Source organism: Barbus barbus (assembly GCF_936440315.1).
Source record: "Barbus barbus genome assembly, chromosome: 40".
In the NCBI taxonomy this organism is placed as follows: Eukaryota; Metazoa; Chordata; class Actinopteri; order Cypriniformes; family Cyprinidae; genus Barbus; species Barbus barbus.
Genome location: NC_136718.1, coordinates 13,010,900 through 13,038,644, shown reverse-complemented (window position 1 = coordinate 13,038,644; position 27,745 = coordinate 13,010,900). Strand labels below are relative to the sequence as shown.

Here is a 27,745-nt window from a genome sequence, read left to right as displayed (position 1 = left end):
AGGGATGGATGCATATTTTCAGGCCATAGAAAACAATCCGATTCAAATTTGTCGGCATTCAATTCCTCCATGGTGGAGAAAGTTGTTTACAATACATAATACGTCCTCCACCTCAGCAGAAGGCAGTGTAGAGTCTAGTCAACAGGACTCAAAATGTGTAGTTCGCTCAGCTCTGCATCTCATCCTCGTGTTTTTGTTTTGTAGACTACACGCTCTCTATCATGAAAGTTACATGAGGGTTTTAATTGTACATCTGAACATAAATGAACATAGTAAAAATAGAAGAAAAATACCTCTTGAGCTCAACACTTTCGTTCCAAGCAACACAGGTAAACTTACATTTTTAAAAAGTAAGAGTAACTTTTCTGTGTGCTTCTTCACGAATGACTGTAAAATTACGTTAAATGTGCATATCTTTCAAGATTGTATTCTACAAGCTCTGCAGCCAGATGTGAGCGATATGAGTGCGCGCTGCACCCACGTGGTTTGATCTCGAGGCTGCGAGTCTTTTGTTCCGAATCAATCAAAAAAAAAACGAGGAAGACGGACAGACATAAGTAGAGCATCTGAATCAGGAAATCTACTTACATAATAATCGCATCTTCCAGCACAAGAGACCAAGCCACAGTCACTTAACTCAACGCGGCTATATTCCGTGAACTTCGATATTTGTATTTAAAGTAGATAGGGGAAAGTTTTAGTCAGGTGAGTTATGATATTTACGATGTTTATGATTGCGGCTTCGGATGCAAATGCAGTGTAGCATGCTAACATGGCTACGTCTTCATCGTACACATCTGTAAACAATAATTTCAAAGGCACTTTCCGTGGGGCATAAGTTTATGCTTTAGACCGATTTTACGGGACAGTGTGGATATAACACGTGGGTAAGGGGGTAGTTTAGTTACTAGTCTGGTTGAAGCAGAGCGGTGCTAGTTGGCTAACCGGCGGCTGCGTTATAAAACATAACAAAGAAACAAATGGAGACTGAGTGAGACAGACGCGTTGCTGCTTATTCTTTTGTTACAGCGCTGCTAGTGTGTTAGCATAGCACGAGACCTCCGCTTTCAGAACGCTTTATATTTATATCCTTAGATATAGGAAGAAATAAGACATTGGCATTACTAATAAGCAGAGCATGCGTGTGTTTTCTTAATGATTCTTTTGCTGTGAGATAATTGGTAATTTGAACCAACAAGGGATATGAATCACATTGACTTTGTTTCATTCCCATGTTTCGACTCGTTTGATTCTACTTTCTGTCAAATTGTAGTCGGAACAGTAAACTGTTGGCTTAACGTTACTCTTTTTTTTTTTTTTTTTTCTTTTGTAGGATTTTGAACTATGCCACGCAAGAAGGTGACAGATGTGTCTGGGAACGGTGGACTGAAGAGAAAAAGAGGAGGTGGAAAGAAAAAGGACAGGGAGTTTAGCAGTGACGATGAGTTTGATGACTTTGAACAGGAAAACACAAAGAAACCTGGGAAACCTGCAGCTAAAGCCGGTCTGCAGCCGGTCACTGTGGCTGATGATGTGAAGGAGAAGATTGTAAGGACATATATTGGCTCTTATTGCTTCTTTCTATCTATATACTGTGTATACATAAACAGTCACATACACACACCTATTATTTATATTTATACACATGTGATGAAGTGCAGGGGTATCAAACTTTTTGATGGCTAGGAGCCCAAAATATGACAATCTTGTCAGGGACCCCATGAAAATATAAAGCAGCTGTATATTAAATATGTATGGAGACTTCTTTCCCCTTTTTGAAAAATAGTAAGCATGATAATACAAAGTTTTTTTCTTTTAAATGTATGAAAATATTTTTTGAGATAATTTACTTGGCGTTAAAATAACACTGTTTTGCTCACTATTACTGATGTACGAACGCAGATGTAGAAACCTTTTAAAAATATGTATTAAGCTGTAACATTGATTTTGATAGCTATGAAATTAAATTTTTCTATTAATTAATTTTTTACATAGACCCCCTAAGCACCCACTAAGGGTCTCTGGAGCTCAGTTTGAAAACTGTATTAATGGATTGATGATGGATTTCTTTGCTTTATCTGTTGTGCAGAAACTCGAGGTTCCCAAAGTCAAAGGTCAGTTGCTCGTTTTTGGAGCCACCAACTGGGACCTGATTGGCAGAAAAGAAGTGCCAAAACAGCAAGGTATGATCACGTGTGAGCCAGAGAAATCTACAGTATTGTTTTAAAGGCGTTAGAAGAGTAGTCTTGTCTGAGTGAGTCATCTGTGTAATTCTGTTAATGAGACATTGTGAAACCAGAATTTAATTTGCACCTTGGTTTTCTCTTGAAGAGGTTTGCAAGCACTGTTTCTGATAACTGTTTCTGCTGCCATAGACAAGACAGACTTGACAGTGCTGTTATATGAAAGCAAATATCAAAACGAAGTGAAAATGAATATACAGGTGCTGGTCATAAAATTAGAATATCATGAACAAGTTGATTTATTTCAGTAATACCATTCAAAAAGTGAAACTTGTATATTAGATTCATTCATTACACACAGACTGATATATTTCAAATGTTTATTTCCTTTCATTTTGATGATTATAACTGACAACTAATGAAAGTCCCAAATTCAGTATCTCAGAAAATTAGAATATCAATTAAGACCAATGCAAAAAAAAAGATTTTTAGAAATGTTGGCCAACTGAAAAGTATGAACATGAAAAGTATGAGCATGTACAGCACTCAATATTTAGTTGGGGCTCCTTTGGCCTGGATTACTGCAGCAATGCGGCGTGGCATGGAGTCGATCAGTCTGTGGCACTGCTCAGGTGTTATGAGAGCCCATGTTGCTCTGATAGTGGCCTTCAGCTCTTCTGAATTGTTGGGTCTGGCGTATTTCATCTTCCTCTTCACAATACCCCATAGGTTTTCTATGGGGTTAAGGTCAGGCGAGTTTGCTGGCCAATCAAGAACAGGGATACCATGGTCCTTAAACCAGGTACTGGTAGCTTTGGCAGTCTGTGCAGGTGCCAAGTCCTGTTGGAAAATGAAATCTGCATCTCCATAAAGTTGGTCAGCAGCAGGAAGCATTGAAGTGCTCTAAAACTTCCTGGTAGACGGCTGCATTGACCTTGGACCTCAGAAAACACAATGGACCAACACCAGCAGATGATATGGCACCCCAAACCATCAATGACTGTGGAAAGTTTACACTGGACCTCAAGAAACATGGATTGTGCCTCTCCTCTCTTCCTCCAGACTCTGGGACCTTGATTTCCAAAGGAAATGCTAAATTTACTTTCATCAGAGAACATAACTTTGGACCACTCAGCAGCAGTCCAGTCCTTTTTGTCTTTAGCCCAGGCAAGATGCTTCTGACGCTGTCTCTTGTTCAAGAGTGGCTTGACACAAGGAATGTGACAGCTGAAACCCATGTCTTGCATACGTCTGTGCGTGGTGGTTCTTGAAGCACTGACTCCAGCTGCAGTCCACTCTTTGTGAATCTCCCCCACATTTTTGAATGGGTTTTGTTTCACTATCCTCTCCAGGGTGCGGTTATCCCTATTGCTTGTACACTTTTTTTCTACCACATCTTGTCCTTCCCTTCGCCTCTCATTTTTTTTGGTTAAACAATACAGTAAAAAAAAAAAAAAAAAAAGAGTAATATTGTGAAATATTATTTGGTGTGTTTAATGTTTTCAAATATTTATACCTGTGATTACAGACTTGAGTGTCACACGATACTTCAGAAATCATTCTAAAATGCTGATTTGGTGCTCAAGAAACATTTCTTAATATTATCAATGTTAAAAAAAAAAACATTGTGCTGCTAATATTTTTATGGGAACTGATAAATTTTTTTTTCAAGATTCCTCGATCAATACAATATTCAAAAGAACAACATTTATTTTAAGTAGACTTTTTTTTTTTTTTTTGTAACAGTACTTTACAATGTAATAGACCTTACTCTTGCTTTTTATGCATTTAATGTGTCTTTGCTGGACACAATCATTAATCAAAACAAAAAAAGATCTTCTATTTTAAGTACACGGTGACTGAATGTAAAGCAGTGAATTTGCACTTCTGTGTGAGATAAATAAGATTTAATTTACAATAACTGATAACAGTCATATTGTAATCTTCAGAGTAGGGAAAATTTTCTCACATTGAAAACATGAGACGAATCGGCCAGGTGCAAAAATCAACTTCACACTTAAAATAAGAAAGAGGAAGTGTGTGGGTTGCAGTCATCTTTGACATAATCTTCATCTTTGACATACTTTTCATGCGTGTCTGTGTGTGTTTTTGCAGCTGCTTACAGGAACCTTGGGCAAAATCTGTGGGGCCCCCATCGCTATGGATGTCTCAATGATGTCCAGGTTAGCTGTGTGGTGTCTGGACCCTGTGCTGCCCACAGTCTCATCATCACCACAGAGGGCAAGCTCTGGAGCTGGGGTAAGCGTCCACACAAGAACAGACTTTCCTGTTTTATTCAAGATTTTAACCTGGCCCTCATAAATGAGGAGTAACATAAAACGCTGGCAACCTATTGACACCAAAGACACAAAGATGTGTCAAGTAATTTATTTTTAAAAATGTTTAACTTTTTTTAGACAACTGTTCAAAAAACTCTTTTTTTTGTGTGTAAGAAGTGTCTTATGCTCAGCAAGGCTGCATTTATATGATCAAAAATACCGTAAAAAAAATAATATTTTGGTATATTACAATTTAAAATATTTTTTATTCTAATATATTGTAATATATTCCGTTCAACATAAGTGCAATTTATTCCTGTGACTAGAGATCGACCGTTATATCGATTTACCGATATTTTCCCCGATATTTAAGCATTTTTTCCATAATCGGATATCGGTTTTGTAATATCGGATTCACCGATAAACACCGCCATGTTGTGGATGTTTTGAGAATTGCACGCAGGATCGCAATTGCAGCGCATCTGAGGGGAGACGAGACGGCAACGGCGTGCAGGTACTTGATTTGCTGTAGTTAGTAAACTATTTAATATTGCAGTCATTAATGCACAAATTAGATGTATAACATAAATGCCTGGTATGTAGTTTATGCAACTTGGCTCTAAGAAATATTATAAATAAGATACTCTGTCAAGCCCTGTCCCTATAAAGATATAACTTTGCCTGAAATAACACAGCCATGAATCAGCGCATGTTGGAAATAAAAGCGCTGAATTGAATTCTCTCTCTGTGGTCTATTAGTCTCGTGAAGTCGGAGTCACATAGATAATCCGTCAAGTCCTCTCCCAATAAAGACGTAACTTTGCATGAATTAAATAATACAGCCATGAATGATTGCATGTTGGAAATAAAAGCATTGAATTTAACTCACTCAGTGGTTGATGCTCAAGAAATGCTCAGCACGGCCACTGCATGTAACTCTTAACAAGATTCACTTTTTTGAAGCACCCTAAATTGTATTAACACTTACTATATAACCATTATTTCATTTATAAACATCTAAATTAATACAACTGTATGGAAATTCATTATTTATTATCTCTGCAATCGATCGCAGTTTGAGTAGCCTATAGTTCTGTGTAAATGCATAGATAAACCGCGCTGTCAGCAACATAATTTAGAGCATGCCAGTTGAGAAATGCAATAAAATACAATGCTTGTTATATTCCAATATTCCAGAGAATATTATTCAGTGAATTAACATTATCCAGTGAATTATTCTTCACTCTTTAGCCTATTAAACAGCTTATAAACCTACTAAAACTGTAATTAAAAATGAAGTTGATATGGCTCCTGTCCTTTATTTATTTTCTCCATTTGAAAACATTAGACATTCTACGTTTATTTTGCTTACTGCTAATATTAGTGTTGCTGCTAAAGCTTTTTATAAATAAAATGTTTTTTATTGTTGTAATACGAAGATTAAATTTAACATGACAGGGCTCTAGACTGCGACCAAAATGGTAATTTTTTGTTAAAATTTGACGTGGTCGCATTTGTACGAGTGCATGGTCTGCGCTGCTCCAAAGCGTCTGCTTCATACAGCGAGCGCTGCAGAGCCGCGGCACATTGTAGCAGGAGTCAGATTTCACTGATCACGTGAAGAGAGGTGCTTTCAGCACGAGCGCTTCGTGGGTAGAGCCTGGTTTATACTCGCCGTGGCAGCACAAGCACGCTAATACAATTAGGCCTAACAACTTAACACAAACTTAAATTTAATTATTATTTATTTTTAAATAGATAATCAACTCTCAACTTAAAAAAAAAAAGTATACAAACATGTAAATTGCGCACAATGCAGGTTTTAAATTAACTTATACATAAAAAATTCTATGCTATTTGTTAAAATATATTCAATTACACACTGGCTGTCATAGCATGTTTCATAACAGATTCATTTAAACATACATTAAATAATTAAGACTAACAGGTTTAGTAAAATATAATGAGTATATGGTGTAATATTTCGCAAAATGCTCCTCTCTAGACTTAATTTCTCTTGTGAACTAATGAGTTGTGGACACTGATGACTTGCTGAGGTAAATGAAATGCTACGTGACATTTTATTTCCATGCTGTTTTGATGTCTTTCCGCGGTTGAAACCCATATCGAGCGACTACATGAGGCATTACATGTTCAGTCATGTTTATTCGCATTAAAACTAGTAGTACAGAGGAAGGAATAATCGCATTCACTCGTGCCCCGCTCTGCACAAGTCTGCAGCGTGTCACGGCTCAGACATGGGAACCGGAGCTGATCGTGGCTGCTCTAGTAATGTTTGTTGGGTTTATACCAGCACGTTTCTGAACCATTCTGAACCAGAAGCAGCTCTCCAAGGCGTTTATACATCGATCTGTCATGTCACATCAAAGACTGTCAAAATAGCATTTTTAATTTAAATGTTCTGAATAGAATAAAATAAAATACTGTATTCGTTCGGTATGAATACGTGTACCATTACACCCTGTGTGATTACACCCTGTGTGTGTGTTCTCCGATATAAGAAGTCGGACCTAAAGGTTGCAAGTCTCAGGTCCAGCTGGAGTTGCAGGTGTTGGGATTGAAAGTACAGCACTCTCTCCACCTTCAATACCACGACTGAAGTGCCCTTGAGCAAGGCACCGAACCCCCAACTTCCCCCTGGGCACCGCAGCATAAATGGCTGCCCACTGCTCCGGGTGTGTGTTCACGGTGTGTGTGTGTTCACTGCAGTGTGTGTGCACTTTGGATGAGTTAAATGCAGAGCACAAATTCTGAGTGTGGGTAACCATACTTGGCCACATGTCACGTCACTTTCACTTATAATAACAATTGGTCAATAAACTAATATATCCATTTTCATAAAAGAAAACAACTAAACTTAAAGATTTCTGCCTCTGGTCCTTCTCAGGGCGTAATGAAAAAGGCCAGTTGGGTCATGGAGACACTAAACGATTGGAGGCGCCGAAGCTAGTTGAGGGCCTGGGGGAGGAAGTGATTGTAGCAGCTGCTTGTGGTAGAAACCACACCATGGCTTTAACAGGTAGGCAAACTTGTGGTATGTTTATCATGTAATTGCCGTAAATTATAATTATGTTGTTGTTATAATAATAATAATAAACTGCAAATGTGGTGTTCTTATGCTTTGTTTCACAGAAAATGGTACTGTCTACTCCTTCGGAGAAAACAAACTGGGACAGCTTGGCCAGGGCAATCAGACAGATGCTGTGCTCAGCCCAGCTACAGTAAGACTCTCTTGGTTTCACTTGCTTAATGGGGCTTTAATGTAACACATTCATTGTATTTTTAATGTTCACAAAACATCTGCATTGATTTACCTACAGATCCAGTACAACGGGCAGCCGATAGTCAAAGTGGCCTGTGGTGCAGAGTTCAGTATGATTGTGGACTGCAAGGGGAACCTTTATTCTTTCGGTTGCCCAGAATACAGCCAACTAGGTAACACTGTAGTAAAATGGGTTTAACTGAAATACAGTCACCAAACGCACCTGTTTGGATTATTTACTCTTTTTGAACTGTATCTAAAAGGGCATAACTCAGATGGAAAGTTCATCGCTCGTGCCCAGCGCATTGAGTTTGACTGTGAGCTGATCCCTAGACGGGTGGCCATTTTTATTGAGAAGACCAAGGATGGCCAAGTGCTTCCTGTGCCCAATGTGGTGGCTCGGGATGTATCATGTGGGTCCAATCACACAGTGAGTAGCAAGTTTGTGGATAGTGGTGCAAGTCAAATATGAATGAATTAACATTATATAAGATTATATTGTTGCATCCACACAGCTGGTGCTAGATTCCCAAAAGCGTGTGTTTTCATGGGGATTTGGGGGATATGGACGACTAGGCCACACCGAGCAGAAAGATGAGATGGTCCCACGGTTAGTCAAGCTCTTTGACTTCCCTGGCCGTGGAGCAACTCAAATATACTGTGGCTATCAGTGTTCCTTTGCTGTCAGTGAAACAGGTAAATGTAATTCCTCCCTGGGGAAAACAACAGCCTACCATACCCATCATCTATTTGATGTTTAATGTTGCTTTTTATTTTTCAGGTGGTCTGTTTTTCTGGGGAGTGACAAACACATCCCGTGAGTCCACCATGTACCCCAAAGCTGTGCAGGATCTGTGCGGATGGAAGATTCGCAGTCTGGCCTGTGGGTAAGTAAAGACAGAGGACTCTCAAAATGTGTTTTATAAAATATTTAGAAATTTTCAGAATGTTGATTAGGTGTTATCTATAACTCCTTTCAGGAAGAGCAGTATTATCATAGCAGCTGATGATAGCACCATTAGCTGGGGACCATCGCCCACATTTGGAGAGCTGGTATGTTTATCTGCATTCTGATAAAACCTGTTTAAGAATTAAGTCAGTAACTACATAACAGTTTGGGGTCAGTAAGATATTTATATAGCAATTAACTGGTGTAATGGCTAGCAAAAATTCAGCTTTACTATCATGGGAATAAAATACATTTTAAAATATAATACAATAGAAACGCTTATTTAAAAGTGTAATAAAATGTCACAATATTACTGTTTACCCTGTTTTTGATCAAATAAATGAAGCCTTGCTGAGCATAAAAGGCTTCCTTCAATAGTGTAAGATGGCAAATTTCTCATTTAAAATTTTTGCTTTTTTAGGGGTATGGTGACAACAAACCCAAGTCATCCACCACTGCTCAAGAGGTCAAAACTCTGGATGGCGTGTACTCGGAACAGGTGAGTTCTGCTGTTCTGATGAATCATATCCTCCCAGAATTCTGTTCTATGTGTGATAATCTTATGGCTATGCAACTGGAAACTTTGTCATTTCAGGTGGTGATGGGCTATTCTCATTCCCTGGTTATTGCTCGGCAAGACACAGAGCAGGAGAAAGAAAAGCTCAAGAAGCTTCCTGAATACAGCCCGCGCACCCTCTGATTGGACACATTCACATTTTCTCCAGGGGCTTTTTTTTATTTTTTTTTATGGAATGCCTCTGCTCACTAGGTCACCTGGGTAATCAGTTTGGTTAGGATGAGATTGTTTATTTTTCCTTTATGTTTGGGCATCATATTACATTTTCGAAAGACAAGCCACATGTCAGATAAAAGTATGAAAGATGTTGCAATAACTGATCTGTCTAGGCTCGGGCGTTTCAGAATGCTAATTGTGGTATCACATGCCTGTTTTATTTTCACAACAGAGCCAGCAACTACTCAGAGCACTCGGATTCCACTGGATCCATCCCCTTTACTTATGCATTCCTAATGGAAGTATATCACAGATTGTTTTGTTGTTTATTTTTCCATAACGATGACTGTGAGATCTATGTCTGCTCTCTTCCAAAAACTGGTGCTAAATCATTCTAATGCAGACTATCAATGGGCTAATGGTTAACTAAAAGACAAACTCATTCCATTCTTGTGCCTTTAAGTAAGATGATTCAGGCTGATGAAATTCAGTTAGTCCTATGACAACTCAAGTGTTATGGGGCACTTCATCTTTTAAACATCACTTTCATTACTTCCAGCTCCATGTTATCATCATTATACATAAGAACATCATTTTCCTCAAGACCACGTAGCTAATATGTAAGCTTTTTTTCCTCACTCTTAAAATACAGACTCCTGTTAATCTGATCAGGGAAGTATTATCAACTCCTGCAATGCAAATGAGACATCAGCTGTGAGATTTCTATTAAATTCATTCTCCCTTTTTTAGAAATGTAAATCCTTAATGTTCATGCCCTTGCTAGTATTGTTAACTACAGAAATGCTGTTCTCATGTGTTGATGTTAGCATGTTTTTGAAATAATGGACTTGATGTTGAGAAGAGTAGGACTGTCCCATCTTGTGGGACCACAATGTCTTTACAGAGCATCATTTCATGCAATGTTGAATACTGTGCCATTTCTTTGTGTTCACCTGGGCTTAAACTGTGATCGCATTTGTTGTTTCATAATCTGTTTGTAAGTCCATACAAGAATCCATCCAGTTTTGGGCGAGCAACAAGCTGTGTTTTATGTTCTATCATTTTAAATTGTGTACTTGGAAATGTTCATTTGTTTTGGCAATATATGTCCAGAAACTGGAATTCCAACTCCTATTCTGAATTCTAAAATGTTTTGTTTTCTTAATATTAAATAAAGTTAATGTAAGTTGGTATATGTTGCAGTTTTTTTTTCTAACCCATGCATATGCTTTATTTTTATCCTTCAAGTTAGAAGAACAGTGTGCTGTTATCTTCGTTGCCATTAAGTGAAAATTCACCCTATTTATTTTCCAAATGCCTGTTGCAGGTGTAGTGAACAATTCATCTGTGCAGGTTTAATTTTTTTCTTTTCTTTTAATCAAATATCAGAACTGGACCAAATGATTTTTTTTTTCCTCTGGTGAAGTATAAGGACTTCAATCATTTAGCCTGCATAAACCCCCTCTGCAAGCTCACCTTCTTCCAATAACCACAGCTCAAAATTCAAACAACTGATGCATAAAACCAAACCAATTTGAAATAATAACATTGTTTTCTAATAATGTTACACTCAGATGTACACCACAATATAAAAGAAAAGATCTGATGCTACTTCATTGTTGTAGATAAATGAATAAATAGGTGTTTATCTAACACCGAAACAATTATAAAGAACTACATCTGGATACATGAAATGTAGTCATATATGAATTTATTTAAAGTAAAAAAAAACCAGCAAGAATTTAATCCTCATCCTCCTCCTCCTCTTCATCCTGGTTGATCTGGAAGTAGCGAAGCTCGTAGCTTTCCTTCGTGTTAGCCACAACACGCAACCAGTCTCTGAGATTGTTCTTCTTTAAGTATTTCTTTGTAAGGTATTTCAGGTACCTGCAGAAAAGATGAGAACAGTGGAATAAAATGTAAACAGTTGCAGTTTAAAAATAAAATAATTGGCAAAAGTCAAATGTATCAAAACACACACACCTCTTGGAGAAGGGCACCTCAGAAGATACTGTGATTTTGCTCTTGCTTCTTTCAATGGTGACCACTCCACCTCCCAGGTTTCCTGCTTTACCGTTGACTTTGATGCGCTCCTGTAGAAACTGCTCCTGTATCCACACACGCAAATGACAAGTCATAAACTCAGGCAGCTAGCGGTTATCTGACTTCTACAGTATAATAAAGTCCGTTTTACACAATAAGCCTTTTTAAGGGCTTGATCTAACGTCACTCACAAAGTTTGCAGCATCCATAATGCCATCCTCGACTGGATGCGTGCAGTCCAGCGTGAACTTCAGGACCTGCTTCTTCTTCTTTCCTCCTTTAGAGCTCTGCTGCTTCCTCTGCAATTAAAATATATATATATATACTTTCAGCCTTGTGTCTATGACAGTCCTGTCATTATCATCAGAATAACAAACCCGTCAGTAGAAATGTTGCGCGCAAGACTGAATTAAAGTGAATTCGGCTGCACGGGGTTCATTCAATGATACATAACGATTGCTTTACGAACTGGGTTATTACTAAACTTATTTTGTGAAATCGATTGAGTATACTATGCAATCTCGAATTATTTGTATACATGATAATGAATGGAAACGTCTGTTATTTCATTAACTAGGTCCGTATGGTCAAACTTACAACAGGCGCCATTGAGAAAGTTCGTCGAAAGGAAGAACTACGGCTGCGCGAACGTGACGTCACAGACTGTTTAATCTATCGCTGATTGAATCGATGCGTTCGATTTATCTGTTGTTGGCTATAATAATAATGGACGGTTAACCCAATAATAACAATAACAATGACCAACCAAAAAAAAAAAAAAAATTATAAATTATAATAAAAAATATTACTTTTGTTAAAGGAGACGTTTGAATAACGTTACTCTGACCAAAACGTGTGACCCACAGAAGATAGTAATTTCTTGGCGAATTTGGAAAGATTAGTTAGTGGATGAGGAAATGATGACAGAAATTTCATCCTTTGATCTTTTATAGAAAATGACCCACAAACTTTTTACACGTATGAAATGGTCTAATGAACTAATGTTTTGAGTGAAGCCATTTTTCTGATATGTTAGTTAATGCAAGATATACTGTGTATATCTGTGTATATCTGTGTATATATATTTTTAGCTGCAGGGCTCTGCTTTTGACAGACAATGGCACCTGGTTTGTGTTGTATAATCAGGGTCTGAGTATCCTGGCCCCAACATATCACCCCCTCATACAGCAGATGCATGAGTGTGAATGGTTTGTTGTTGAAATCATGTCCTGCATCTAGGACCCCTCAGAGAACCTTCACGCAGCATTCACTCCACACAGCAGAAGCACTCGGACAGGACAAGGTATTCAGATAATAATTATTTGTGAATTAAATATGTGCATTTATTCTTTCTGTATCTTTTAGGTTGTATCTATTGAAGTGGCCTTTATTTTGCTTTAGAGCGTATGGCCTCATTCAGAGGCTTGTTTCTGGTTTATAGCTTCAACAATGCGTAGGCTACTGACCTTCGATCTCAAATAACTTTTTAAGTATGTTTTCTGATTCAAGGAGAGCCCAAGAACACCAAGCATACTTAGAATAATATTTATGATAGATATACTGTATAAATGTACAATGTGTAAATGTGTTCATGCATATGCTATATCAGAGTATCTGAAGGTCTTATTATATTTTCAGATGTCTGGAGAGATCTTTTCCCCTCTGGATAATCTTTATGACCTGGACAGTGCCAACTGCCATCCTCTGGTATGCCATTTGTGCCAAGAACAGTATGAGCATCCATGTTTACTGGACTGTTACCACACGTTCTGTGCCAGCTGCCTGCGTGGAAGGGCCGTGGACAGCCGACTGAGTTGCCCTCTCTGTGGGTAAGAATATACTTTATTTAATCTTTGATCACCTTATTCTGACAATTCACACACACACACACACACACACACACACACACACACACACACACACACATATTCAGAAGTATGCATTATTATTAATGAATTTAGCATTTAGAGTTTATATCTAACAATTTTGACTTTTTCTAGCAATTCTGTGAGAAAAAAGTCATAATTGTTAGATACAAATTCGCAATTACTTTATTCCGTGGCGGAAATGGGCGTTCATACTTATGACATGTATGCATTTGAAAAATCTAACATTGTATTTATAGATCTAAATTGTCAAATGACATTGCCTGGTCAACTATATGGTGCCAGGGGCATTTTGTAGGAGATATTACCTTCAACAGCTGCACCATAAATCCTGCCTTTGTGTTGGACTTAATCGAAAGTCTCTGGGCACATGCTGCCAAGGTCACCAAACAATAAACCTAACACTATCTGACACTTGACATTGGATACATGGGTCCTGGGCTGGCGACAGTTAGAGATGGCTGAAATGCCTGTGTGCTCACCCTTCTGCTTCCATATAGTAAGTCTAGCAGCAGCTTAATCGCACACTGTAGATCTTGCACCTATGGAAGAAATATATTAAAAAATGGGAAAAAGTTGGTGGTCTTTATAAAGCAGCATGTTAGAGTAAGTATGAATTTGTTTTTAGCTGGTTCAGTGTTAATTTGAAGGTTAAGTTACAGCAAATTTCTCAGTATTTGTGTTGCATTATGAGTGCTGCAGCATGAGTGTTGCATTATGGCATTGTGATTGCATGCATTATATGTATTTGTCATTGTTATGCATTATCAATGCAACGTAGAGTATAGGCCAATATATCGTTTAAATCCCTTTTTTTGTCAAATACATTGTGAATGCTTCTCATGAAAGTGAATTCACAGGGAATCTTTGAACTGTTTAGCTTAGAAATATTAAAATAGTCTTTTTGCTGGGAATTATGTTTATTTGAGTCTCATGTTTGTGTCTATTTTTGACTCTATGGGGGTTTATCGCTCAGTCTCTGTTATATCTCAGAATTCAAAAGAGAGCTATTTGTGTCGTTGTTGCTATGAGGGAGAGATAAACTCGTCAATGCCAGATGTGTGACTAAGACATTATCAGGCAATGGGTCAAAAGTTCTGCACAGGCACACAAAACTCTTTGTTTCTTTTGTAGACATCAGTCCGTTGTGAAAGGAATAAATGCACTCCCCCCAGAGGATCGACTCCTGAAGTTCTTGGTGGACAGTTCAGCAGACAGTGAAGAAACCGTACAGTGTGCTAACTGTGATTTGGAGTGCAAGAAACAGGTCTCATTATCACCATCACAACACTGAAACATGCACTTCATAAAGACTTTAACGGTTTCTTAAAGTCAAAATGTAATAGAAATAGCGGAAGATTCTTTTGTCATATATTGTGATACCGAGTGAAACTTTATTCATGGGTTGATTGGATAGAGGCAGATCTGAATGTGAGCTGATATAGTAATAATATGATAGTACTTTTACAGAATAAATATTCCAATTTCATAGGAATAGTTCACCCAAAAAGTTAAAATCGCTAACAATTTACTCACCCTAAGGCCATCTAAGATGTAGATACATTTGTTTATTATCGGAACAGATTTGGCTAAATTTAGCATTACGTCACTTGCTCACCAAGGGCTCCTCTGCAGTTAATGGGTGCCGTCAGAATTAGAGTCCCAAGTATTATAATAATCCATGCAACTCCAGACGATCAGTTAATGTCTTATTAAGTGAAAAACTGTGTTTGTAATAAATCCATCATTAAGGCCTTTTAACTTTGAACCGTCACTTCTTGCTAAAGTTCCAGTCCATAATTCACTATTACGTTTCGTCCAGGTAAAAAGTCCATCCCCTGTTGTCCTCTCACATTAAAATCCACTAACATATTTGTTTAGAACTGTTTTGGACTGTTTTCGCTTTCGGTGCTTAAATGTGCATGTTTCTCTCCTGATTCAGACAAGTCAACTTTTCTTTGGAGAAAGTAATAATATTATAGAGGGGCTTGCATTTTAGAAGCAAAGGTTCAGTCGGCGCAGATAGCCGAGTGGTTAGTGCGTCAACATATAGCGCAACTGCGCTCACAGTGACCTGAATTCGATTCCCGCCTCGAGTTCCTTTGCTGATCTCGCTCCCCTCTCTCCACCCAATACTTTCCTGTCATCTCTCCACGGTCCTCGCAAAATAAAAGGCACAAAAATCCCATAAATATAACTTTAAAAAAAAACAAAAGAAGCAATGGTTTGGAGTTAAAAACATATTGATGGAACAGACATGAATTGATGGACTGGAGTCGTGCTAATTATTTGTGGATTATTGTGATGTTTTTTATAAGCTGTTTGGACGCTCATTCTGACGGCACCCATTCACTGCAGAGGATCCATTGGTGAGCAAATGATGTAATGCTAAATTTCTCCAAATCTTTTCAGATGAATAAACAAATTCATTTATATCTTACGACCTGAAGATGAGTACATTCTTGTTTGGATGAACTATTCCTTAAAGATCTTTTCTTCCATATTGTGATGTACATCCGAGTGAAAAGGATTATACAACACATTGTCATATGAACAACCAGTCAGTAACTACTTATTTTAGGTATGTTTTTGATTCACTAAAAAGAACCATTAGAGTCAATGAAATATCTTGATTCTCACCTTTATAGATTGTTATGGTCAAAGTAACCTAATAATGTATGTAATCTATTAACTATGGGTGTCATGCCATAACATATTTTAATACCACTGACTTTACATTTAATGTGAATTTAACATTGAAAGTTAATGTGAATAAAAACATTGTAAGTTAGGCTACTTATCATAACACTTTCATTGTACAGAAAGAGAACATTTTTACTGACAGTCTAGAGTTCAAGCACTCTCAAAAACTCCCATTAAAATCACTGAAGCTGTTTACACTATGAAATGAATATCTTACTTACATATTCGTACACACATTTGCACTTTGTTGTTTCTGATGAGAGAATTCGCCAGAAAGAGGTGTTCAGTCAGCGAGCGAGTGAAGAAAACACTGGCATTTTAGCGATGACTCACTTCTGATTTGGTCATTGCATTCATAAGCTCAGCAGAATCGTTTGTGATTGGTTATAATATGCAGTGCTGTAAAAACGATATGACACGCTGAACGATCTAATCATGCCGGTGTGATTGTATTAAATATGGAAAATATTAATCGGCTATTTTTTTGTCATTTGGAAGCTGCAAATCCACTTTGCTCAAAAATCACTTTGAATGGGCTCTGCCTGCCACCATTCACCTCATTACCATATATAAGCAGTCACCTTCTGCTCCCTATTTGTCTTGTCTCATTGTTGCTACTACAAACCACTTACCTGCATTTCCCCAGTCATCATCTGTCTTCGGTCATCTTCATCTGTGGTTCCTGCAAGGAAAAGGGACAAGGAACTATTAGTCTCAAGCTACGTCTACTGAACTGATCTTCAATTGAACTGCTTACCTGTCACTTGCCTGCTTCTCATATCTTCTGCTATCTTCTGTCACAAACCCCAGGATGTGGATGCAATGTATTATTGCAACACTTGTTGCCAGCCACTGTGTGGAGACTGCAGGGAAACTACCCACAAAGCCAAGATGTTTTCCTGCCACGAGATTGTCTCCTTGGCAAAGTGCACCAAAGAAGCCCACAAAAAATGTGGTGTGTGTTTTGAAAACCACTTCTCAAGTTTCCCCAGCAAAATATAAATTAATCAAATTAATTTTTTCAATAACAAGTCTTGAGATTCATGCAGTTTCTGTCTGATTGCAGCCCTCCATGAGGAACTCTACATCATGTTTTCTACAGAGAAAAAGTCCATGCTCTGCATCAACTGCTTCAGAGACATGCAAGTGTGAGTTATAAACTTAACACACAGAGCATGTAATTAGCATATCACTCATATGATTTCAAAATAATCTGGGTTTATCTAATTCCATAGGGAGAGCAGAGCACACTGCATTGATATTGAGACAGCATATATACAAGGCTGTGAAAAATTGGACCAAGCCGTCTTAGTGAGTTTTTCTCCCATCCTTTTCTTCCAACAGTAATGTGTACTTTCTGTGTCTGTATTGTGTGGAGCTGTGAAGCACCTACTGAAGTCATTTCCCTCTCCTCAGGCTGTTAAGGAGCTCCAGACGTCAGCACGAGAAGCCATTATTCTCCTCAAAGCCATGATTGGAGAGGTCAGGGCCAATGTGGATGAAGAAGAGAGCGCCATCTGCATTCTGTTCAATAATATGCAGGTGTCATGCACAATTGCATAACATACAGGGAAGGTTCACCCAAATATGAAAATTTTGTCATCATTTACTCATCAACCTCATGTCGTTCCAAACTTGTATGAGTTTTTTTCTTGCATTGAACATAGAAGATATTTTGAAGTATTTTTTTCCCTACTATGGAAGTCAAATGACCAACAACGATCTAGTTCTTCAAAATCCTTCAAAATATAATATTTTCTGTTCAACATAAGACATAAATGTATACAGGTTTGGAATGACAAAAGGGTGAGTAAATGACAAAATTTTCATTTTTGGGTCTCTGGCTACACTTATGTGATTTGGATAAAAAAAAGTCAAATCATTTGAAATTTTTGAAAATGTGATGTTAATATGAAATGATGAATAATAAAGTATTTTTCCTCAGGAAAGACTAGCAGAAAGAAAAAAGATTCTACTCAAAGCAGCACAAAGGTAAATAAAATATATATATTACTTAAAAAATAGGTATATATATATAAAAAAAACATATTCAACATTAGAATCTCTTACATTAAAGCACTAATTTTACCGTGATGCTTTTTTGTCAGACAAAAATATATTGATCACAAATGACAAATGCAAAGGATGACCAAAGATCTTAAAAATATATTTATTAATAATCTTCTGTTATGTTTTTATCTTCTAGCCAGCATGAAGAGAAGGAGAGAGCCTTCAAAGAGCAGTTATCTCATCTTGCAGCACTCCTGCCAACTCTCCAGGTAATCACATTTTCTTCATGTCTTCATGCATCTTAATATTTTCACATATTCTTCTTGAATTCAGACATGTTTCCATTGAATTCTCTCCAGGTTCATCTTGTGACATGTTCTGCCTTCCTAAGCTCAGCAAATAAGTTTGAGTTCTTAGACATGGGATATGTAAGTACAAACAAATAAAATCTTTTTATTAAATACAAAAAAAAATTCTTATTTCAGGGCACAGTACCAACAATAAGAATTATAATTGATATTTTCACCTCACACAGCAATTAATGGAGAGACTAAAGAAGATTGTGAAACTACCACACAGGCTGAGACCAGCACAGAGCAGTAAGGTTAGTTTACTAAATTCAAATATGTTGAATATGTCAGTGCTTAGGTTATATCTGCTGGAATCTATCCCCACAGATAAACACAGAATATTGCTCCGAGTTTGCTCGCTGCCTGGAGCCGCTCTTGCTGTTGGGGCAGCGGCGTTCAATGTCCACTACAGGGAGTGTGGGTTTAGGTCTGGGAAACACCAGCGGCATGTGAGTCTGTTTATTCAAGCAAACTACATATGCTTATTTAAAAAGTAACATTGAAAATATTAAATTAATATTTTGATTATCTTCCTGCAGGATGCAATCATCTCTGTCAGTGCAGTGTCACTCTCCAGCCATGAGCGACATGTCACTGTGCTCCTCGGTGGTGCGCAGGCCAACCTCACACCGTTACATCAGCACCAAGGTCCTGCTGGCGGAAGGTGGAGAGACGCCCTTTATGGAGCACTGCTGCAACTACGAGAACGGCTACAGGGTGAAGTTTCTTATGCACTCATGGTTCAGTCCATGATATTTTCTTTTTAGCCATTTTCCAGGCTAATATTCTTACCACGAGCTAATTACAGGAAATTAAAATGAATGGTATTATTTTATGTCCAACCACTAAATGCATATTTACATAGAAGAAAGTTAAGAAATACTGTGCTGCAACTGGCAAATTCTCCATGTGTTTAACTAGACTTTACAGACAGAAATCCAGAAGCTCAAAGACCAGGTGCAGGAGATTCACAGAGACCTGACCAAGCACCACTCGCTCACCAAACCCGACACCATGAATGAGATTTTAGAGAGGTCTGTTCAGGTGGAAAGACAGATCTCAGCAGAGTACTCCTCAGTCGAGCTCATGCGGGCCATGTTCGAGGAGGTGAGATGACAATACTTACCAATACTGACAGTAGGAGGAGGTAAAAAAAAAAGAGATGTCATTGTGCAGTTAATTTTGTTCTTAGATTTGGGAGGAGACATTACAGAGGGTGGCAAATGAACAGGAGATATATGAAGGTGTGTAAGTATGTAAATGCTTAAGATATACAGTGCCCTCCATAAGTGCTGGAACAGTAAAGACAAAATTGCTCTGTTGGCTGTGAAGTCAAGACATTTGCAAATATGATTAAAAGATGAATATGAGACAAAACTACAGAATGTCACATTTTATTATTAGCCGTTTCAACACATACATGTTTTACCAAATAAAAAGAACAGCACTTTTAAGAGTTCATCCCATTTATTAATGTGAGCATAAGTATTGGGACAGTTGAACAAAAGGCAGATATAAAAGATTAAAAGCTATTATTTAGTTGCAGATTCCTTGCACACAATCACAGCAGTGAGTCTGTGACCCATAGACATCACCAGACTCTTGGTCTCATCCTTTGAAATACTTTTCCCAGCCTTTAATGCAGCCAATTCCAATTGTTGCTTGTTTTGGGGAGTTTCTGGCCTTACTCTCCTCTCCATCTGGTGAAATTCATGTTCAATCAGATTTAAATCTGGAGATTGACTTGGGCAATCTAAGACTTTCCATTTATTTGCCCTTATAAATTCCTTGACTGAACCGGCAGGGTGTTTTGGGTCATTGTCCTGATGCAATATGAAGCACTTCCCAATGAATCTGGTGGCATTTTCTTGAATATTGGTAGGCAAGATGGTTTTGTACCCTTCCAAATTCATTCTGCTACTGTCATCATACATTAAGCCATCAGTAAAGTTGAGAGGGCCTGTTCCAGTGACAGCCATGCATGCCCATGCCATGACACCACCTCCACCATGCTTTATAGATGAGGCTGTATGCTTGTATCATTGCAGTTTTTCTCCACATTTTTGCTTTCCCATCACTTAGATAAAGGTTCATCTTTGTCTCATCGGTGCATAAACACAGTTCCAAAACTCTTCTGGCTCACCTTTGTGCTTTTTTGCAAACTCTAATCTTGCCTTTCTATTTTTGGTGCTGGTCAGAGGTTTGCATCTTGCTGTGTAGCATCTGTAATTCTGTGTCAAAGTCTCCTGAGGACAGTAGATTGTCAGAGCATCACCCCAGCTTTCTGGAAGGTGTTGATGATTTTACAGACACGTCTTTTAGGGTTCATTTTCACAGCTTTTATGATTTGTCTGTCATCAACTACTGCTATTTTCTCAGCCAATCAGGTCATTGTTGGTTGCTGGTGTCGCTGGTGGTTTCCAAACTTTTGATTTCTCCATGCCCTTTGTTTTTGCTAGAGCTCTAACTGACTTCCTCTTTTCTTTTAGCATCCAAATTGCTTGCTATTCTCTCAAAGTCAGCTCCATCGTCTTCATCCTGGTTTGTATGTGTCATCATCGATTGCAGGATTCAGAATACAGAAGTAATGGATATAACTGATACGACACATTCCCTGCTTTTAATATCTGAAGAATTAATGCAACAGGACACAGCTGATCACTTAGAAAGACCTGTGAGGCAACTGTTCCAATACTTATGCTCTCATCAGATAGAGGGATGAAACACTAAAAGTGCTGAACTTCTTAGCTGGTAAAACATCAATGTGTTGAATCACCCAATAATAAAATGAGACATTCTGTGGTTTTGTCTCATATTCATCTTTTAATCATATTTGTAAATGTCTTGACTCCACAGCCAACAGAGCAATTTTGTCTTTACCATTCCAATACTTTTGGAGGGCACTGTATCTGCTCACTGCAGTCATATCTTAGTTAACATATTTAGTGATTTTTGTTGGTGTTCATTTTTTTTTCATTTGTAGCACAACTTCATGACCTGCTTCAGTTAAAACAGGAGAACTCCTATTTGACCACTATTTCCAGACAAATAGGCCCCTACATTCGCTCCATAGCAAAAATGAAAGAGCGTCTGGAGCCCAGGTACTGGAGCTTGATGCATCATTCACAACACTTTATATATATATATATATATATATATACAGTGGATATAAAAAGTCTTCACACCCCTGCTAAAATGCCAGGTTTCTGTGGTGTAAAAAAACTTCTGAATCATTTCAGAACTTTTTCCACCTTTAATGTAAACCATAACCTGTAAAACTCAATTAAAAAACAAACTGAAATCTTTTAGGGAAGGGGGAGTAAAAATAAAAAACTTAAATAATGTGGTTGCATAAGTGTGCACACCCTTAAACTAATACTTTGTTGAAGCACCTTTTGATTTTATTACACCACTCAGTCTTTTTGGATACAAGTCTGTCAGCATGGCACATCTTGACTTAGCAATATTTGCCCATTATTATAATTATCGATATTATTTCTGCGCTCTGGTTGGGAGCCCAGAACTCCCAACCAGAGCCAAAACTTCAGTCTTCTTCTGCTGAAGCCATTCTATTGTTGATTTGGATGTATGCTTTGGGTTGTTGTCATGCTGAAAGATTTCTAGCAGAAGCCTGACGGTTTTGTGCTAATATTGACTGTTATTTGGAACTGTTCATAATTCTCTTCACCTTGACTAAGGCCCCAGTTCCAGCTGAAGAAAAACAGCCCCAAAGCATGATGCTACCACCACCATGCTTCACTGTGGGTATGGTGTTCCTTTGGTGGTATGCAGTGTTGTTTTCACATCAAACATACCTTTTAGAATTATGACCAAAAAGTTCTACCTTGGTTTCATCAGACCATAACACATTTTCCCACATGCTTTTTGGGAAACTTAAAATGTGTTTTTGCCAAATTTAGCCGGGGTTGGAAGTTTTTCTTGCCACACTACCCCATAGCCCAGACATATGAAGAATATGGGAGATTGTTGTCACATATACTACACAGCCAGTACTTGCCAGAAATTCCTGCAGCTCCTTTAATGTTGCTGTAGGCCTCTTGGCAGCCTCCCTGACCAGTTTTCTTCTCATCTTATCAATTTTGGAGGGACATCCATTGCTTGGTAATATCACTGTTGTGCCATATTTTCTCCACTTGATGATGACTGTCTTCACTGTCTTCCATAGTATATCTAATGCCTTGGAAAATCTTTTGTACCCTTCTCCTGACTGATACCTTCTAACAGTGCTTTGGAAGCTCTCTGCAGACCATGGCTTTTGCTGTAAGAGCGACTAAGAAAATGTCAGGAAAAGCCTACTAGAACAGCTAAACTTTATTTGGCTTTAACCAGAGGCACTTTAAATGATGGCAGGTGTGACTCCTATTTAATATGAGTTTGACTGTGATTGCTTAATTCTGAACAGCCATATCCTTAGTTATAAGAGGAAGTGCACACTTATGCATCCATTAATAGAGTTTTACAGATCATAGTTTACAAGGTGGAAAAAGTTCTGAAATGATTGGCTTGGTGTCATTTTTTTACACCACAAAAACTTTGTATATCCACTGTGTGTGTATGTGTGTGTGTGTGTGTGTGTATATATATATATATATATATATACACATACATTACCTTTCAAAAGTTTGGTATCTGTAAAAATATTGTGTAAGATTTAATGTTTTTGAATTAAGTCCCTTATGTTCATGATTTATTTGATAAAAAAATGAAATAGTAAATATTAATGTTATTAAAATATTACTGAAAAATATTAATGTTAGTGAAATATTACTACAATTTAAAATGACTATCTTCCATTTCAATGTATTTTAAAATAAAATGTATTCCTGTGACGGCCAAACTGAATTTTCAAAGTATGTTAAAAAAAAAAAAAAAAAAACATTTTAAATTGTAATAATATTTCACAATATTACTGTTTTTACTGTATTTTTGATCAAATAAATGCAGCCTTGATGAGCATATAATATAGTAAAAAATAAAATAAAAAGTATTTTGACATTTGCCAAGCTGATTTTGGACTTGTATATATAATAGTATATATTAGGGCTTTATGTGAGTTTTTCAGTCTGATTTGATCTTTAACAGGCTGCAGGAGCCTAAAGAGCTCAAAGACGATCGCACAGAGATTATGCTGAAGCTGTATGAAGACAGTACCTCTACTGCAGACACACAGCCCAGGTGAGTTACCAGCATTTTCTCAAAGTATATTATATAGACATAGACACAGAGGTATTAATTATTAAGCATTAATGGCCATTCCATGCTTCACCAAAACAGTAATGAGCTGTCCTGTAACACTGATGACAACTGGACTCTAAACAGCCTATCAGAAGAGACCAATCCCAAGAACAAAGATTACTACAGGCCAAACAAGCAGAAGAACACCACTGATACAGCCAATCGCAAAGAGATTCCAATGTGAAAACGCTGTTGTGTTGAGCTGTCAGTTTAGACATATACCCCAAAAAATAAGTATGCACTTACGTAAATCTAATTTACGGAAGCTTGAAAAAGAGAAAAAAATACAGTGCTTGTATTTTAGAGAATAAAAGTAGTGTCAAATAAACATTATAATCAGTGTTTATTTTAAAGGTTTGTTACATTTTGCTGAAGATGTTAATAATGTAAGCGATACAGTTATCATCCAAGAGGTAGGGTGGTCCTCTCCCATTAGCTTTTTGTACGAGCGTAGTGCAACTCTTACATCATAAAAACCTATTGCATGTGTTCAAATGTCCATTACCTGTACGCATATATTATAGTGCTCGTCATTGGTTAAAAGTGTGCAAGAAATTCCTATTCTTTACCCAATGTCTACATAAGCTACATCATGCCAGGAGAAGAGTGGAGCCTTCCTCCCAGAAATGTAAAATCAGAAAGATTAAGACTTTGGATACAGCATAACCCCTCCGGCGTTCTGCCCTCTGAATCCCACCTTCGTAGAAACCGATTTTCTTGTTGAATTATCATGCAAGTGTGAAGGAAAGTGACAAGACATGGATATGGTGATGAGTGAGTGAGTGAGTGTGAGAGTGAAGACGAAAAGACACTAATGCATTTGACAAGAGTTAGATGACAGGACATAACTGAAGGACTAGAAAGACCAATGGGGAACATATAATCAAAAGAGGAATTAAGCCTGTAATTTATCACGTGTTTATTTTTCTAATCATAATATTAAAACTGTCCAACAGCATTAACAAATCACAGATGTTCAGAGATTGTCAGACATCAGCTCTGGCTGATCTTTAAAAAAGATCTTTCTGAGACAAGATACTCATTTTTACACAAAACGGACAATGTCTAAATGGCCACTGCAGTAAATATCTTATGTCCAGTTTAAAGCCTATCTGAATAAAAATACCTCAAGAGATTTAAAAGTCTACTGAAAAACTCTTCGTAAGTAGTAAGAAACCAATGTCTTGAATCTCACTTTTAAGGTTTCTAACCACAAAACCAGGGGATTAAAAAAAAAGAAATAATAAACCAGCGTATGAAATTACATGGTGCAAAGACTGTAAATATGAGGATATGTGACATATGAGTAGGAGAAGGACAATGTAAGAACAGAAATTTGATGAAGTGTAGGAGACTAGACAGATGCTGACGAATGTGGTGTTTGTGTACTAGTATCTCCAATGGTGTTGAGGGTGGAAGCTCCACCCTGCTCAGAGCAGACCAATGTGTCTCAGAGCAGATCAGCGGGTCAGTTTTACTGTGCTGCCACCTCATGTATCTGTGCCGCCCCCGGGGGGCGCGACATGATGCCACCAGGCAACTAGCTCGCTCAGAGTGCCAGTCAGAGGTGTCCAGGTGTGCACTTTCAGGCTATTTCCTCCATTCGGTGCAGTACGGCTTTAGGAGTTAACCCTGATCCCTGAGATGAAGGGCAAGCCAGTGAAGACCTTCTTCTTGTACTCAATGTAGTCCTCTCCAAAGAAATGGATGAGCGAGATCTCCTCTTCCTCAATACGCTCTCGAAAGAAGCGCCAGCTGGCAACCGAATATCCCAGTAGACATATTGGGTTGCACAGAATTATCTGGAGAAAAGGATAAGCAAAAAAATAGGTTTAAAACAAAACATTTAAGACAAAACATATATTTTAGACTAACTACACTGCCAGTCAAAAGTTTGGAATAATTATTATTTTTGTGTCTTATGCTCACCAAGCCTGTATTTATTTGATAAAAAAAAAGAAAACAGTAAAGTTGAAAAAATTATTTTTTAATTTTCAGCAGCCATTACTCAAGTCCTTGGTGTCACTTTTTGGAAACTGTGATACACTACGTTCAAAAGTATGATTTAAAAAAAATTCAGGAGGGACAAACATAAAAGTAAAGAAATGCAGTTCTTTTGAACTTACTATTCATCAAGGAATACATTTTAATAATATTTCACAATATGACTGATTTTACTGCATTTTTTTAACAAATTAATACAGCCTTGGTGAACACAAGAGACTTCTTAAAAATATATATATTTTGGTAATGTGAATTTTAGGGATACAAAAAATAATAAATGTAAATATATATTTAAAAGTAAAAGATAATAACAACAATATTATTAGTATTATTACTATTATACTTTTAATAAATATAAAAAATATTATTTGTGAAGTTGCTTTAGAAAAATATGTACTGTGAAATACTATAAATATAAATTCCATTGAAATAATGGTTAAAGTACCTGAGTGCCAATGCTCCAGTAAAACCAGCCCACATAGGAAGGATGTCTGAAGAGAGCGTAAACTCCAGTGGTGACCAGCACGTGGCTCTGGGCCTTCTCATTCTGTACTATGTGGTTGAAGTTGGATCCTGCTGTCAACATGGCAGCTTTGCGCAAACTCTCCCCACAGAGAACCATCAGCAGACCCACCAGACAGAGCCAGTTCATGTGCTTCAAATCTGTGAGGAATAACAGTGAAATTCAATTAGTTCTGGAAACTTAATTTCAATAAAAAATAGTTCATATATAATAATAATAATAATTCTGTAAACTTTAGAATAATTTCACTTCAATCACTCTAAAAAAAAGCTTTGGCAGTATGTTATATTATTTTATATTACATTACTATGTATCAGCTTTTATTTGAACAGTGTGCAAAGCTCTATAGGTTTAACAAAGCAAAATCAAAGTCTGGCTGCGAATCACTGGCCTAGATTGCATCAAACCTGGAATAAGGAGCTTTTCCACAGTGAACTCTATCCAGGAGGAAACAGCTGCTACGGTGTACTCAACACTATGGTTGAGCAGGAACGAGTCTAGAGACAGACTGCGTGGGTTGATGATGGCAGTAACCAGGTACTCAGAGTAGTGAAAAAATGACAGTGAACACATATACCTAGTGAAACAACACAGTCAACACAGAGTGACAATATTATTCCATAATTCATAAAAATTCTAAGACCATCAGATTGATTTTCAGTCCTTATGTATGTTAAATGTGTAAATGACCCTCAAGCAATTTCACAAAAGTTGCATTACCAGCCAAAGTGTGTCCATGTTGCATCTGCAAAACTTAAAATGAGACCACATCCAAAGGCAAATCCAAGAAAGCAGGCTCGAACAGCCACCTGATTAAGCAAAGAGGAAGGAAATTGTGAGCCTGATTCTGCAAACCAAACACAGTAAGCTGTCTTCTCGGAGAGCTTAATTATATTGACAGAGAAACCTATCCGAGATCCCATTAGAGAGCTAATGTAATAGGATTATACCTTCACACAGGACATTCCCAGTGATAGAGTCCTGCAGACTTTGCAACTACACATCTAGGTATCTTTATTCTTTAACGTTATATCTTATCATTTAAAACGTGTGTGTAACTCAAGCATTAGACGGTAATTACACATGTGCTCTATCTGTACAACACGCATCCGATTCACAGAGTCTTACCTTGTATAAAGGTCCCTTGTATATGATTAGCAGGAAGCCATTGATAACTGTTATATACAACGCAATGGCTATTTTCCCATTCACATCCGTGAGGTAATCGAATATCCAGTCAATGTGAGCGCCGAATTTGACAAGTAAAGGTATTATGATGACGCCCAGTCCTGAAATAAAGCTAATAATACTTATCCTCCCTTCTAGCACCAACTTGCTGCCTGCCATGTTGAAAACAGCAAGATCTCGCGGAGAAATCTCGCGTGACTTCAGAGCTCACGCTGACTCGCTTACTAATTGGTTTGACAGCTTTTTGACGCTCATTGAACTGTAGTTAAAAATGAATTTATCCTGATGTGCGAATTTAATTATATTATAATTTTATAACACCAATTTTGCAGCTCATTATAATAGATAATACATA

General features: G+C 37.5%; 4 protein-coding genes across 10 annotated transcripts; 2 read left to right on the top strand and 2 right to left on the bottom strand.

Moving 5' to 3' along the window:
- The first annotated feature begins 114 nt into the window (after positions 1-114).
- On the top strand, positions 115-10,619 carry LOC306859883 (protein RCC2 homolog). Of its 4 annotated transcripts, none has more exons than XR_013783339.1 (14): positions 115-329; positions 1,334-1,548; positions 2,090-2,183; positions 4,299-4,442; positions 7,371-7,502; positions 7,616-7,704; positions 7,804-7,918; positions 8,009-8,175; positions 8,261-8,441; positions 8,527-8,632; positions 8,726-8,798; positions 9,116-9,193; positions 9,290-9,484; positions 9,660-10,617. XR_013783339.1 is itself a non-coding variant. In XM_079401273.1 (13 exons), the coding sequence occupies exons 2-13, from the start codon at positions 1,345-1,347 to the stop codon at positions 9,392-9,394; spliced, it is 1,488 nt and encodes a 495-aa protein (XP_079257399.1). In that variant the 5' UTR covers positions 115-329; positions 1,334-1,344; the 3' UTR covers positions 9,395-10,619. The 4 variants fall into 4 exon arrangements, 2 of the variants coding, with proteins under 2 accessions (XP_079257399.1, XP_079257398.1); XR_013783338.1 differs by lacking the exon at positions 115-329 and adding an exon at positions 458-705 and having other exon boundaries at positions 9,660-10,619; XM_079401273.1 differs by having other exon boundaries at positions 9,290-10,619.
- A 502-nt stretch (positions 10,620-11,121) lies between these two features.
- Positions 11,122-12,092, bottom strand: LOC306859202 (large ribosomal subunit protein eL22). Its single transcript, XM_079400110.1, has 4 exons — positions 12,068-12,092; positions 11,662-11,769; positions 11,411-11,535; positions 11,122-11,314 (listed from the first exon to the last, which is right to left on the bottom strand). Exons 1-4 carry the CDS (start codon positions 12,077-12,079, stop codon positions 11,170-11,172), a joined length of 390 nt encoding a protein of 129 aa, XP_079256236.1. The 5' UTR covers positions 12,080-12,092; the 3' UTR covers positions 11,122-11,169.
- A 487-nt stretch (positions 12,093-12,579) lies between these two features.
- LOC306859199 (RING finger protein 207) lies at positions 12,580-24,812 on the top strand. 4 transcript variants are annotated; one of them, XM_079400104.1, is made up of 18 exons: positions 12,580-12,773; positions 13,109-13,299; positions 14,491-14,623; positions 16,870-17,014; positions 17,126-17,207; positions 17,295-17,370; positions 17,476-17,601; positions 18,005-18,051; positions 18,266-18,338; positions 18,429-18,497; positions 18,605-18,673; positions 18,747-18,868; positions 18,959-19,136; positions 19,341-19,526; positions 19,612-19,663; positions 21,403-21,520; positions 23,523-23,615; positions 23,715-24,812. In XM_079400104.1, exons 1-18 carry the CDS (start codon positions 12,666-12,668, stop codon positions 23,857-23,859), a joined length of 2,013 nt encoding a protein of 670 aa, XP_079256230.1. In that variant the 5' UTR covers positions 12,580-12,665; the 3' UTR covers positions 23,860-24,812. The 4 variants fall into 4 exon arrangements, with proteins under 4 accessions (XP_079256230.1, XP_079256231.1, XP_079256233.1 ...); XM_079400105.1 differs by having other exon boundaries at positions 12,659-12,773; positions 17,126-17,201; XM_079400107.1 differs by lacking the exons at positions 12,580-12,773; positions 13,109-13,299 and adding an exon at positions 13,789-13,962 and having other exon boundaries at positions 17,126-17,201.
- On the bottom strand, positions 24,002-27,563 carry LOC306859201 (protein-S-isoprenylcysteine O-methyltransferase-like). The gene is made up of 5 exons (XM_079400109.1): positions 27,331-27,563; positions 26,923-27,011; positions 26,610-26,779; positions 26,125-26,342; positions 24,002-25,477 (listed from the first exon to the last, which is right to left on the bottom strand). The coding sequence occupies exons 1-5, from the start codon at positions 27,547-27,549 to the stop codon at positions 25,295-25,297; spliced, it is 879 nt and encodes a 292-aa protein (XP_079256235.1). The 5' UTR covers positions 27,550-27,563; the 3' UTR covers positions 24,002-25,294.
- Between the last annotated feature and the right edge of the window lie 182 nt (positions 27,564-27,745).